At 42.8% G+C, this 15,388-nt stretch overlaps 1 protein-coding gene across 3 annotated transcripts in view; it reads right to left on the bottom strand.

Moving 5' to 3' along the window:
• Nucleotides 1-5,500: 5,500 nt before the first annotated feature.
• Nucleotides 5,501-15,388, bottom strand: part of adcy8 (adenylate cyclase 8 (brain)) — a 255,443-nt gene continuing 245,555 nt past the window's right edge. For all 3 annotated transcript variants that reach the window (XM_064942680.1, XM_064942663.1, XM_064942671.1), the window contains 4 exons: nt 12,808-12,954; nt 6,947-7,039; nt 6,487-6,601; nt 5,501-6,238 (listed from right to left, as the gene is read on the bottom strand). In XM_064942680.1, coding sequence (XP_064798752.1) covers nt 5,748-6,238; nt 6,487-6,601; nt 6,947-7,039; nt 12,808-12,954 — 846 coding nt within the window. In that variant the 3' untranslated portion in view covers nt 5,501-5,747. The remainder of the gene's footprint in view (nt 6,239-6,486; nt 6,602-6,946; nt 7,040-12,807; nt 12,955-15,388) is intronic.

Below are 15,388 nucleotides of genomic sequence, written 5' to 3'. Positions count from 1 at the left end.
TATGTGTTGGCCGGGTATGGTTCTCAATCAGGGACAGCTGTCTATCGTGGCTCTGATTGGGAATCATAATTAGGTAGCCCTTTTCCCTTATTTCAGTGTGGGTAGTAAACTTTCTGTGTGGCACTTAGCCCTGTTAAGCTTCACGGTTGTTTTGTTATTTCTTGTTTTGTTGGCGACAATTTATTTAAATAAAAGAAAATGTACGCTCACCACGCTGCCCTTTGGTCCACTTCCAACAACACCAATGACAGAACTACCCACCACCAATGGACCAGGCAGCGTGGCCAGGAGGAGCAGGGATCCTGGGCCCGGGAGGAGAGAGAATGGAGGACATCCTGGACATGGGAGGAGGTTATGGCATGGGACAAGACCCTGCCATGGAAACAGGCTGAAGTAGCGAGGGAGGAATGACTTCACTACCAGTAGTCACAGCAACGGGACATGCACGAGAGGCAGCCCCAAAAAAACTTTTTGGGGGGAGGCACACGGGGTGATGGGCGGAGTCAGAGATTAGACCTGAACCAACTCCCCATGCTTACCATGGGGACCATGTGACTGGTCAGGCACGGTGATGCGCACGGTTTCTCAAGTGAGCATTCACAGGCCGGTGTCCTGTATTTGCCGGGTGGAAGTGGGCAGCCAGCCAGAACGGGTTGTGCCAGCTCTGCGCTCGAGACCGCCAGTGCGCATTCACGACCCAGTGTATCCGATGCCCGCCCCACGCACCAGGCCTCCTGTGTGTCTCTCCAGCCCGGTGAGTCCTGTGCCTGCTTCAAGGACCAGGCCTCTTGTGTGTCTCCCCAGCCCGGTGAGTCCTGTGCCTGCGCCCAGGAAGAAGCCTCCAGTGATGATCCATGGCACGAAGCCTCCAGTGATGATCCATGGCAAGAAGCCTCCAGTGATGATCCATGGCAAGAAGCCTCCAGTGATGTTCCATGGCAAGAAGCCTCCAGTGATGATCCATGGCACGAAGCCTCCAGTGATGATCCATGGCACGAAGCCTCCAGTGATGATCCATGGCACGAAGCCTCCAGTGATGATCCATGGCATGAAGCTTCCAGTGATGATCCATAGCACAAAGCCCCCAACAACGACCTCCAGTCCGTAGCTCCCAGCGACGGTCTCCAGTCCGGGGCCCGCAGCGAGGGTGCACAGTCCGGGGCCCGCAGCGAGGGTGCCCAGTCCGGGGAGGCAGCGAGGGTCCTCACACCAGAGGTGGAGCGGGGTCTATGTCCCGCACCAGAGCCACCACCGCAGATAGATGCCCACCAAGACCCTCCCCTATAGGTTCAGGTTTTGCGGCCGGAGTCCGCACCTTTGGGGGGGAGGGGGGGGTACTGTCATGCCCTGACATTAGAGTTACTTTTATATGTCTCTTTTTGGTTTGTGTCTTATTATGTCTCTTATTTCTATGATTTGTGTTTCTATGTGTTGGCCGGGTATGGTTCTCAATCAGGGACTATCGTTGTCTCTGATTGGGAATCATACTTCGGTAGCCCTTTTGCCTCCTTTCGGTGTGGGTAGTTAACTTTGTTTGTGGCACTTAGCCCTGTTAAGCTTCACGGTTGTTTTGTTATCTCTTGTTTTTTGGCGACATTTTATTTAAATAAAAGAAAATGTACGCTCACCATGCTGCACCTTGGTCTACTTCCAATGACACCCGTGACATACATCTGCATTGCTTGCTGTTTGGGGTTTTAGGCTGGGTTTCTGTATAGCACTTTGTGACATCGGCTAATGTAAAAAGGGCTTTATAAATACATTTGATTGCTCTTAAAGACCTTCTCAAAGGCTCTCAACTTAGCATACTTAATTGTCTGCTGATGGTTGATGGGCTCCTAATTGTATGAAAACTGGTTAGAGGTAGGCTTAGACAACCAGATCATTCACATGCCCCAATGGGGAATCAACAAGCAGTTGTCTGGACTTCATAGAGCCTTGGAGCCTTCTTTTTCAAACACTTTGGTGCACAAGTATGTGATATATTTTCACAAGTCTTAGCACAAAATCAAAACAGATCAGAATGCTCATATTTCAAAACTGTAAGCACATTTTCAATAGACTGAGTACAACAAACAAATTCACAAAGTCACTTGTTCATTTTACCAAATCACTTTCAATTGGGAAACTCTCAGTATCTGCTGATTTTCCTGTCATGTTAACAATACAATTAGCTATCACTTGCTCAAAACGGATAGCTACTGAACCCAAATGATGTAGTATCTCGTTACCGTATGTAGTTTGATAACTGCTGAACACTACATTTCTATATTTTATATCTCATAAATGTATCAAATGGACATCAAGTTATGTTTATATTTTACACTTACATGAAATATTGTGCTGTTTGGGGATGCTTTCATTTTCACAGAAAAGTTAATTCGCAGGTTAAATGTCAATATTATTTACAAGTTTCAATGTCATATGCACAAGTACAGTGAAATGTCTTTCTTGCAAACTGAAAACCCAACAAGGCAATAATCAATAACAATGTATTACTAGAAAAAACATGAGAATAGGAAATAGACAAAGTAAGTAATTAAGCATAGTATATACAGGAAATATCATATTTGCACTGGAGTGGCAGCAGGATAACAAGAGTAGCAGCAGCTTGTATGTGAGTGGGTGTGTGTAGAGTCAGTATAAATGTATGTGCATATTATGTGTGAGTGAGCAAATGATGGAGTGTTTGTGTGTGTTGGACTGACACTGTGTCAGGCCCTTGAGTGCAAATGTTGAAATAAAAGGTCAATAAAGACACAAGGTTAACGTTTGGAGCCACTTAAACATGTTGTTTTCTTATTTACAATAAGAGTGACTCTAAAATGACACAGTACATTATTTAACATTACATTCCATTGGGCACAAAATAATCTGAAACGCAAACCAAAACAAACTGAAAATGCATCCAACAATTTTGTAGAGTCACAAGCTTGATTTAGTCATTGCATACTAGGACTATACTTGACTAAATGTGATCCCTTACCGAAAAAACAGGCTTCTGGAAAACAGTTGTGCCAAATTTGTTTTGGGGCAAACTGTTGCGATACATTTTGTGAGAACTTGTGAACTTCTGGCAAACAATTCTGTATGAATATGCAAACGTGTTCAGGTTTTTGATTACTGTGTGTTAAACAACATTGAAATGTATCTACATGAACTAAATCATATAGCTTTAAAATAAACATACTTTTCAGAGAAAAAAACCCACACTAAATGTAGTAAATATATTCAACAATATGTATTCAATGTCTTTAACCAATTAAAATGAATCAAATACAATTTGAAATCATCAGCATGGTAATGAAGAAAATACTGGATATTTCCCATATAAATTGTTTAAGCTACAACATTTACATGACAGAAATGTGAACAATATGGGGATGTTGACCTTTAACCTCTTAAGATCCCAATACCGGGACAGTTGTTGCTAACGTGCGCTAATGTGACTAGAATGACGTTGTAAGTAACAGCAATCAATGCAAGGTGTGACCACGGCTATAGTCATTCAGAGGAGTGACTCACTTGATGGATTCAGAGGGATGGGAAAACACAAGGTACAAGGCTTTATGGGCTTTTTAGTGAGAGGAGTGTGTACCATTGTCATACTTAGGCTACTTAATAATATCACATTAATTTGATCTAGAACTGGGCAGCCCAATCCTGGTTCTGGAGAGATTGAGATTGATTGACCTGAGAGAGATTGACCTGATTCGACTAATTAGCTGCTCAACAGGACTTTGGTTAGCTGAAGCAAGTGCATCTACTCCTCAGGTCCCTTCTCTGTCAGCTGTAGCTTGTGGAAAACAGAACATTTGGGATGTAAGAGAGGGCATTGGAGTGATCATCTACTGCCATCTAGTGGAATATTTAGGGTCCCCCTTCAGAATACTTCAGTGCTACAGGAGAAAATAAACTGGTATCTGCTCCCCATCATTAGAAATATCTGTGTATTTAGTCAAATGCTGTATTGCACTTGGAGTTAACACTTAACTACAAAATGTGAATATAGACCATAATAAAGGAGCGGAAGCCACTTGAGATTGAACCGTAGACACCCAGACTGCAATAACCTTAGCCAGCAAACCTGCATCAATAAGCTTACAATCATGGAGTACATTTCCATGCTAATAATAATAATACTAATAATTCGATATTAAACTGATTAAGGCAGTATTCCGAATATTGAAATAACGTTAAATCGGCGTAATTTCAAATTTGAAATAAGCATACGCTGATTAAAACACCTGGTTAATCTTTAAAATGATTAGGACATGTAAACAGTATATTAATCGGTGCTCCAGCAGTGTATTTGATTTGCGCATGTGCCAGCTTCAGTAGCGCAAGCCTCCCTCTTATGCATGAGTGAAGTATATTCAGAAAAACTGAAAGTATGCATCTTACAAATAGTTTTCACGTACAAACGTTTTATGTCCGGAATCAAATAGCCTTCGCAAAATGAACATGTTCACTGTGGTAGAGCATTGATTTTGATTGCCGAATTTCTTAATTTATTCAAATCCCATCAGGTAGCCTCATTTTAGATGTATCCATGTAAACAGGAGTATTAGGGATTTTGCAAAACTGACTATCAACAATACTTTTATTATCATTGAGCTGAGAATAATGTTGCCTGTGCACTCCTCTAGTGCTAGAATGTTGAATAAAATCAAAATAGTTATTTCCCACTGGGAAACAGACAATTTAATGTCTATTCCACATGGGTTCAACGTTGTTTCATTGAAATGACGTGGAAACCAGTGTGTGCCCAGTGGGTTGGGAGGTGATTCTAACAGGACTCATTTGAGTTGTTAATTTCCCTCATCACAATGAACTAATGCCTCACTATCATCAGAGACATAGCACAAACTGAACGCATCTATCCAATAGGTGGCTCAGTCAGCAGCCGCCTCTTGCACTCTACGCCTCTAAACTAATTTTCAATGAAGTGATTGATCCTCGATCAGTTAGCCCCATTGCAGCGGATAGAATGAGTTTTTAAAAGCTCTCAAAGCAGTCAAAACAATTAGGATGTTTTGTGTAGATTAGGAGATGATATTTAGAGCCCCGTTTAAACCTGGTGCTAACAGGCACAATCAGAATGTGGACCAGGAAAGATCAGGAAAGGTTACAAGTTAGAACCAGGTATAAACAGGGATAAAAGAAGAAACTCCAACATGCCAACTTGTAAATGTTTATATTTTCCATTGAAGTGATGTTTTGATCTTACCACCATTGTCAGACACATATTGAAAACCTGAACATTTTGGTAAAAGGTAGGGAGGGGGAATTGTAGCAAAGTTAACAGATTTTTGCAACTCTAAATGCCTGTCTCCGTAGACAACACTCCTGGGAGATGGGTGTCATGCAGGTTCACAATCCAGTCCGGCTCTAACACACGGTCCAGCTATTTACGTCTGAGCAGAAAATAAACTGCAAGGGCAAGGATTGTTGTATGAATGTCAAGCACTGACAAAATAAAAAAGTCACCAGACACAAGTTATCTATAAAAAATTAAACTCCTTTATTGTGTTCTCTTATATAAAATAAATACAAAACAGAAACATTGACACCAGGCAAGGGGTTAGGGTGTATAGTAGGCAGAACATTGAATTGACAGAAGGATAGATGGATTGATGGCTGGACAGATGGATGAATGGACAAATCGATGCAATGAGGGCGGATGAAAACAGAAAGCACAGTCCTGTCAAGTCCCCTCCCTCCCTGCCTTTTTGCAGTGGGCCTCTTCAGGGCAACTCAGTCTTATCTGCCACTTCGGCATGCCCAACCTCTGTCCCCCCAGGGGCCAGCAACGTCCTCCTGTTGTAGTGGTGATGGCCCTTCATGATGCCCGAGTTGTTGTTCTCGTTCAGGATCTGCTTCTGCTTTTGCCGGTTGAGCGACTGGACCAGGCCCAGCACCACGGCTGCCAGCGAGTACTGGCCCTGGAGCTTACGCGGCTGCATGATGAGCGGGTTGGGCTGCACACGGCCCTTCAGGAAGTGTGTGCGGATCTTGCCCTCCTGCTCGCTGATGCCCTTCACGTAGATCTCGCCACGGTACTCAAAGGCAAAGCCTCGCTCCTTCAGAATCAGGTAGGTGTCCTCAGGCACCTGGATCTTGCCACTCACGCCTGTGCTGTCCATGCGGCTCGACAAGTTCACTGTTTTACCCCAGATGTCGTACTGGGGCTTCTTGGCGCCTATCACACCCGCCACCACCGAGCCATGTGCCATGCCTGCGAAAAAGAAGGAGGGGGAAGATGACGGAAATGAAGAGAAGGGGATGGGAAAGGAGGAAGAGGAAGAAAAATAGGAATATATGAGATGATTGAGCGGAGAAGGGAAATCGAGAAAAAGACGAGTGAGAGTTGAAGAGTTAGCTCCACCTAGAGACAAAACTACAGTGTGTTAATGAATTTCAAACACTTTCATAGTCTATTAATTTTGAGTGGTTGCCAGGGAGGGAGCACTTGAGATTTCTTACCAATTCTTAGCTCAAAGTTGTTGAAGGAGTGCTTGTTGATCTCCTGGATGCTCTCGTTCAGGGCGATGGCAAAGTCGGCCAGCTCACACAGATGACCCCACTTGTCCTCACATTGCTAAGAATCAGAGTGACATCAGAGAGAACCCAAACCAGATTGACAGTGCAAACTGAATCACAGATTGAGATTATCGGGTTACCAGTGTCAAATGGGGTCAGAATTATGCCACACATGATGATGTACAGATAAAATACCCCCTCTTTAGAAATAAGGGTCAAGTTCTGCGTTTTATGTCTTGTTACACCTTGTGCACAATTTGTCCATACCGTTGTACTGCACCTACACATACAGCATGTACAAGGTAACAGCACAAATCAATGGTGTCAGTGTTAAAATATAGCTTTTATGCAAGTCGGGATATGGCCACGAATTACTAAACCACAAAATGTTGATTTTGCTCACTTGTTTTTCTGGTGACAGTCCGGAGACAGCCATGTATGTGCTGCCAATAGTCTTAATCTTCTCAATGTCCTGGAAACGTTCCTCACCAAGCAGCTACACAAAGACAAAGACAAACAGGGTAGAGAAGAAACACAAGTCGTCCATTGTTAATTAACTGTGCTCAATATCGCATCACTACACCAAAGGGTAAACAAGATTTGGTCAATCAATCGCGTGATTGATTGACAGAGTAAGCAACTCATTATACCAAACAACCCATTAGCAACTTATAAAGCAATGCCATATCACATAAAAGTGTTTATTCATCCATCCACTGTGCAGCTTTGCAGCTGCTACCTAAGTATGTGCTGTATCTTGGGGCAAGTTTCAAGTTGGGAAAAGGCACGTCTATTCCTGTCCAAAGAGGCGAGGCATTAGTCGACTGCAGCTGGTTTGTGTCTTGTTCTGGCCTCGTTTGGTGACATTGACACCGTCTGTGAATAACAGAATCTCATTGTCAGATAACATTCCACCAGGATTCTCTGTAAAATGATATGAATAGTTTAGGGAACGATCTCAAACTAATTTTTGTATTCTGTTGAAGCAAAGTGATACCTTTAATTTAAAACATTTCATACCATTGCATCTGACTAGCACAACTGTCAACTTCAAAAGCCCAACAACATTGAGTGGCTGGCCTTCCCTGCTTATTTTGACAGTTTGACTAGCGAGGACCCATGCCAAATCTTTTCACTCCTGAAGGGGAATAGGCGTTGTTGTGTCCTCTTCACGACTGTCTTGGTGTGTTTGTACCATGACAGTTTGTTGGTGGACACCAAGGAACTTGAAGATCTCAACCTGCTCCACTACAGCCCAGTCGATTAGAATTGGGGCGTGTTCGGGCCTCCTTTTCCTGTAGTCCACGATCATCTCCTTTGTCTTGATCACGTTGAGGGAGAGGTTCCTCAATCCTTCCTGTTTGGCCCTGTCCGGGGGTGTCCTCGGATGGGGCCACAATGTCTCCTGACCCCTCCTTTCTCAGCCTTCAGTATTTATGCTGCAGTAGTTTATGTGTCGGGGGGCGAGGGTTTGTTATATCCGGAGTACCTCTCATGTCCTATATGGTGTCCTGTGTGAATCTAAGTGTGCGTTCTCTAATTCTCTCCTTCTCTCTTTCGTTCTCACTCTCGGAGGACCTGAGCCCTAGGACCATGCACCAGGACTACCTGACATGATGACTCCTTGCTGTCCCCAGTCCACCTGGCCGTGCTGCTGCTCCAGTTTCAACTGTTCTGCCTTATTATTATTCGACCATGCTGGTCATTTATGAACATCTTGGCCATGTTCTGTTATAATCTCCACCCGGCACAGCCAGAAGAGGACTGGTTCCTCTCTAGGTTTCTTCCTAGGTTTTGGCCTTTCTAGGGAGTTTTTCCTAGCCACCGTGCTTCTACATCTGCATTGCTTGCTGTTTGGGGTTTTAGGCTGGGTTTCTGTACAGCACTTTGAGATATCAGCTGATGTACGAAGGGCTATATAAATAAATTTGATTTGAGGTTGTTATCCTGGCACCACACTGCCAGGTCTCTGACCTCCTCCCTATAGGCTGTCTGATTGTTTTCGGTGATCAGGCCCACTGTTGTGTCGTCAGAAAACGTAATGATGGCGTTGTGGTCGTGCTTGGCCATACAGTCATGGGTGAACAGGGAGTACAGAAGGAGACTGAGCATACACCCCTGAAGGGCCCCTGTGTTGAGGATCAGCATGGCAAATATGTTGTTACCTACCCTTACCACCTGGGGGGCAGCCCGTCAGGAAGTCCAGGATTCAGTTGCGTTGGGAGTTGTTTTGTCCCAGGGTCCTTAGCTTAGTGATGAGCTTTGAGGGCAATATGGTGTTGAACGCTGAGCTGTAGTCAATGAATAGCATTCTCAAATACAATGCCCTGCAAAAGTATTCATCCCCTTTGTGTTTTTCCAGTTTTTTGCATACCAACCTCACATTTAAATTGATTAAACAATGTTTTTCATGTAATGGATATACTGTACACAAAATAGTCCAAATTGGTGAATTCAAAATTTAAACAATTACTTGTTTCAAAAACCCACTAAATAAGATCTGGTGCAACCAATTACCTTCAGAAGTCACATAATTAGTTAAATAAAGTCCACCTGTGTGCAATCTAAGTGTCACATGATCGGTCACATAATCTCTGTATATATACACACACCTATTCTGAACGGCCACATAGTCTGCTACGAAAGGGGCACTACCAAGCAAGCGGCACCATAAAGACCAAGGACCAAAGAACAAGGAGCTCTCCAAGCAGTTCAGGGAAAAAGTGGTGGAGAAGTACAGATCATGGTTGGGTTATAAAAAACAATCTGAAACCTTGAACATCCCACGGAGCACCATTACATCTGTTATTAACAAAATGGAAATATTATAGCACCACAGCAAACCTGCCAAGAGAGGGCCGCCCACCAAAACTCACGGATCAGGCAAGGAGGACATTAATCAGAGAGGCAACAAAGAGACCAAAGATAACCCTGAAGGAGCTGAAAAGCTCACAGCAGAGATTGGAGTATCTGTCCATAGGAACACCTTATTAAGCTACACACTCCACAGAGCTGGGCTTTACGGAAGTGCGGCCAGAAAAAGGCATTGCTTAAAGAACAAAATAAGCAAACACATTTGGTGTTTTCCAAAAGGCATGTGGGAGACTCCCCAAACATATGGAAGAAAGTACTCTGGTCAGATGAGACTAAAATTGAGCTTTTTGGCCACCAAGCAAAATGCTATGTCTGGAGCAAACCAAACACCTCAAATCCCCCGAGAATACCATCCCCACAGTGAAGCATGGTTGCATGGTTGCGGCAGCATCATGCTGTGGGAATGTTTTTCATGAGGGAAACCTGTTTCTGTCTTCCAGAGATTTGAGTTTGGGATGGAGGTTCACCTTCCAGCAGGAGAATGACCCTAAGCATACTGCCAAAGCAACACTCAGGTGGTTTAAGGGGAAACATTTCAATGTCTTGAACGGCATAGTCAAAGCCCAGACCTCAATACAATTGAGAATCTGTGGTATGACTTAAAGATTGCTGTACAGCAGTGGAACCCATCCAACTTGAAGGATCTGGAGCAGTTTTGCTTTGAAGAATGGGCAAAAACAATCCCAGTGGCGAGATGTGCCAAGGCATACAGCTGTAATTCCTGCAAAAGGTGGCTCTACAAAGTATTTCTGTTTTCTGTTTTTTTTTGTCTTTATTTGTTGTTTCACAATAAAACATATTTAGCACCTTCAAAGTGGTAGGCCTGTTGTGTAAATCAAATTATACAAACCCCCCAAAATATATTTAAATTCCAGGTTGTAAGGCAATTTTTTTTTGAAAAAATGAATAATTTCGCAAGCCAATTTAGGTGTTCCTTTTCCCACTTTCTTATTGGCTGCTTGCGTGACTTAAATAATTACATGTAATCTGTTATAGCATACATTAATTATGGGATATTGCAACTAAATACCATAGATGCTGGTCAGCCTTCCAAGTAAAGACTTCTAAGGTAGCATAAGAATGATGTGAGTGCTAGCTTCAACTGTTCAAAACTATTTGTACGTTAGTGGGATAAAAATACACAAAAAAATATTTTTTTATTTGCATTTCAGAACTGTTTAGTTAAAGCTGCAAAATGTACATTTTTGGGCGACAAGACCAAATTCACATAAACATGTTGAGTTATAGATCATTCTTACTGAAAGCAAGTCTAAGATGCGGTAGATCTGTTCAATGTGCACTGTTTCCATGCTTCCCGTTCTTACGTTTTATTTTTGCACCTTTTACTTTCGGTTTTGTACACCAACTTCAAACAGCTGAAAATATTATATTTTTGGTTATGGAAAATATATATTCACAGCAATTTAGATGGTACAATGATTCTCTACACTACTGTATATTTGCTTGTTTTGTCACATAAACTGAAATTAGGCAAACCATTTGAATTTTTGCAACCATTCAAAGTGATTTCTGTATAGTGCAGTGCAGAGTACCTGGGTACAGCCCTTAGCTGTGGTATATTAGCCACATACCACAAACCCCAGAGGTGCCATATTGCTATTATAAACAGGTTACCAACAATTTTGTATTTTTTTTTGTCATACCCGTGGTATATGGCATTCAGCATTCAGGGCTCGAACCACCCGGTTTATAATTAAATACACTGCTCAAAAAAATAAAGGGAACACTAAAATAACACATCCTAGATCTGAATGAATGACATATTCTTATTAAATATTTTTTCTCTTTACATAGTTGAATGTGCTGACAACAAAATCACAAAAATGTTCAATGGAAATCAAATGTATCAACCCATAGAGGTCTGGATTTGGAGTCACACTCAATATTAAAGTGGAAAACCACACTACAGGCTGATCCAACTTTGATGTAATGTCCTTAAAACAATTCAAAATGAGGCTCAGTAGTGTGTGTGGCCTCCACGTGCCTGTATGACCTCCCTATAATGCCTGGGCATGCTCCTGATGAGGTGGCGGACGGTCTCCTGAGGGATCTCCTCCCAGGCCTGGACTAAAGCATCAGCCAACTCCTGGACAGTCTGTGGTGCAACGTGGCATTAGTGGATGGAGTGAGACATGATTTCCCAGATGTGCTCAATTGGATTCAGGTCTGGGGAATGGGCGGGCCAGTCCATAGCATCAATGCCTTCCTCTTGCAGGAACTGCTGACACACTCCAGCCACATGAGGTCCAGCATTGTCTTGCATTCGGAGGAACCCAGGGCCAACCGCACCAGCATATGGTCTCACAAGGCGTCTGAGGATCTCATCTCGGTACCTAATGGCAGTCAGGCTTCCTCTGGCATGCACATGGAGGGCTGTGCGGCCCCCCAAAGAAATGCCACCCCACTCCATGACTGACCCACCGCCAAACCGGCCATGCTGGAGGATGTTGCAGGCAGCAGAACGTTCTCCACGGCGTCTCCAGACTCTGTCACGTCTGTCACATGTGCTCAGTGTGAACCTGCTTTCATCTGTGAAGCGCACAGGCCTTGGTGTTCTCTGGCAAATGCCAAACATCCTGCATGGTGTTGGGCTATAAGCACAAACCCCACCTGTGGACGTCGGGCCCTCATACCACCCTCATGGAGTCTGTTTCTGACCGTTTTGAGCAGACACATGCACATTTGTGGCCTGCTGGAGGTCATTTTGCAGGGCTCTGGCAGTGCTCCTCCTGCTCCTCCTTGCACAAATGTCAGAGGTAGCGGTCCTGCTGCTGGGTTGTTGCCCTCCTATGGCCTCCTCCACATCTCCTGATGTACTGGCCTGTCTACTGGTAGCGCCTCCATGCTCTGGACACTAAGCTGACAGACACAGCAAACCTTGCCACAGCTTGCATTGATGTGCCATCCTGGATGAGCTGCACTACCTGAGCCACTTGTGTGGGTTGTAGACTCCGTCTCATGCTACCACTAGAGCGAAAGCACCGCCAGCATTCAAAAGTGACCAAAACATCAGCCAGGAAGCATAGGAACTGAGAAGTGGTCTGTGGTCACCACCTGCAGAACCACTCCTTTATTGGGGGTGTCTTGCTAATTGCCTATAATTTCCACCTGTTGTCTATTCCATTTGCACAACAGCATGTGACATTTTTTGTCAATCAGTGATGCTTCCTAAGTGGACAGTTTGATTTCACAGAAGTGTGATTGACTTGGAGTTACATTGTGTAGTTTAAGTGTTTATTTTTTTATTTAATTTATTTTTTTGAGCAGTGTATATAGACTCTTCACCCGTCTAGCCCATTTACGATCAATGAAACAAAAAAAGTACTTTTTTTGCGGGACAGTGAAAAGGACAATGTTGCAGTTCCCCACCTCGTCAAAGTCGGCAATGATCTCGTTGAGGAGGCGCAGACACTCCACTCCTTGGTTGTTCATCTCTGTTTGGGAGTAGAAGTCGGCAAAGCCCGGGATGGAGGCGAACATCACACCCACAGCATCGTAAGACTGGGAGTAAAGCTCCTGTGGAACAAAATGCAGACAAAGTATGTTTAAAGCAAGAGGGGCAGGGAAAAGGCCATTGAAAATGACATATAATGGAATTCTAACAACGTCAGGTAGTTATATACACTTATTTGGAAAAGGTCAAGGATGGAGGGGACATGTGATTTGCTCATATGATTTGAAAAATGAATCAGGAGTAGCACCATAAGTAAGGAGTTAAACAGAGCAATTTTTCCATAAATGTACTTTTACAATGGTAGAATTTTAATGGCACATCATGCCAAAAAAATGGCTGTGTTGGTTCTTGTGTTAACATTTTACTGCAGTGGGCTAAATCAGGGTCACACAGTGTTTCTTGGTAGTCTTCAACAAATCTACTTCGAAACAAATGTGTAAACCTCACACACATGGTAATGAGCTTCAAAAAAATAAGACACCTGTACCATGTCAGATATAGAGATATATGCTCATTTTTGAGTTTGTATCCCAATATGACATTTTATATACATGAAGACTGAAATATAACAAAACCGTTCGACAATGAAACACTGGATTTGTAATTATAAATCATGAAAAGTATGAATGACATTCCACCCATGAGGCGATTTGGTAATTTCATTGCAGGAAAGGGTCTATGTTCATTGAAGTTAGTCTTGTAGATCCAGTTATGTATAAGGGGGAGCTATTAAACATTTTGGATGAAAAACTTTCCCGTTTTAAACAAGATATTTTGCCACGAAAAGATGCTCGACTATGCATATAATTGACAGCTTTGGAAAGAAAACACTCTGACGTTTCCAAAACTGCAAAGATAGTCTGTGAGTGCCACAGAACTGATGTTACAGGCGAAACCCAGATAAAGATCCAACCAGGAAGTGCCGCATTTTCTGAAACCGCCTCATGCCAATGACTACTTATATGGCTGTGAATGAGCTACGAATGAACTTACGTTTTCCACGTATTCCCCAAGGTGTCTACAGCATTGTGACGTCTTTGTAGGCATTTCCATTGTAGAATGGCTGTAAGGGACCATATATAGCATGTGGTCACATGGTGTCTCCCGCAGAAAATCTTGCGTAAAATACTGAGGTAGCCATTTTTCCAATCGCTTCTTATGAGAAACCAATTGCCTCGACGGATATATTATCGAATATATATGTTAAAAACACCTTGAGGATGAATCCTAAACAACGTTTGCGTGTTTCTGTCGATATTATGGAGCAAACTTTGAAAAAAGTTTGCCGTTATAGTTGCAACATTTTCTGGTCGAAGAAACGGGAGCTTTTTCGCCTACAAAAATAATATTTCGGGAAAAAAGGAACATTTGCTATCTTACTGGGAGTCTCCTGAGTGAAAGCATCTGAAGTTCTTCAAAGGTAAATTATTTAATTTGGTTGCTTTTCTTATTTTCGTGAAAATGTTGCCTGCTGCCAGCAGAGCCTAGCATAGCATTATGCCATGATAAACTCACACAAATGCTTGTCTAGCGTTGGCTGTAACGCATATTTTGAAAATCTGAGATGACAGTGTTGTTAACAAAAGGCTAAGCTTGTGTTTGAATATATTTATTTAATTTCATTTGCGATTTTTTGCGTATTTACGTCCGCTGCGTTATGCTAATGCATTTGAGGCTATGATTACTCTCCCGGATATGGGTTTGCTCGTTGCAAGAGGTTCAAAACTTAGTCACACATCTAGTTCTTTTTTGTATTTTTTTTAAATGTAATGAACCTCTTGGTGTTAGGGGGCAGTATTTTCATTTTTGAATAAAAAAACGTTCCTGTTTTAAACGGGATATTTTGTCAGGAAAAGATGCTAGAATATGCATATATAGCTTTGGATAGAAAACACTCTATCGTTTCCAGAACTGTAAAGATATTGTCTGTGAGTTTAACAGAACTGATGTTGCAGGCGAAAGCCTGAGAAAAATCAAATCCGGAAGTGCCCCAGGTTTTGAAAGCGCTGCGTTCCAATGACTCCCTATTTGGCTGTGAATATACCATCAACGAGCTTATGCTTTCTACGTAATCCCCAAGGTGTCTACAGCATTGTGACGTAGTTTTACGCATTTCTGTTGAAGAGTAGCCGTAGGCAGCCACATTGCGTAAGTGCTCACATGGTGGCTCCGAGAGAGATTCTCGCGTAAAGTGCAGAGGTAGCCATTACTCCAATCGGTCCTAGAGAAAAAGGAATTGTCCCAACGGATATATTATCGAATAGATATTAGAAAAACACCTTGAGGATTGATTCTAAACAATGTTTGCCATGTTTCTGTCGATGTTATGGAACTCATTAGAAATATTTTTCGGCTTTGTGGTGACCGCAATTTCCGGGCGATTTCTCAGCCAAACGTGAAGAACAAACGGAGCTATTTCGCCTACAAAAATAATATTTTGGGAAAAATGAACTTCGGCTGTCTACCTGGGAGTCTCGTGAGTGAAAACATCCAAAG

Source organism: Oncorhynchus masou, chromosome 3, assembly GCF_036934945.1.
Source record: "Oncorhynchus masou masou isolate Uvic2021 chromosome 3, UVic_Omas_1.1, whole genome shotgun sequence".
NCBI classification, from domain to species: domain Eukaryota; kingdom Metazoa; phylum Chordata; class Actinopteri; order Salmoniformes; family Salmonidae; genus Oncorhynchus; species Oncorhynchus masou.
The sequence above is the reverse complement of the archived record's forward strand: the minus strand, read 5'-3'. Positions and strand labels throughout refer to the sequence as shown.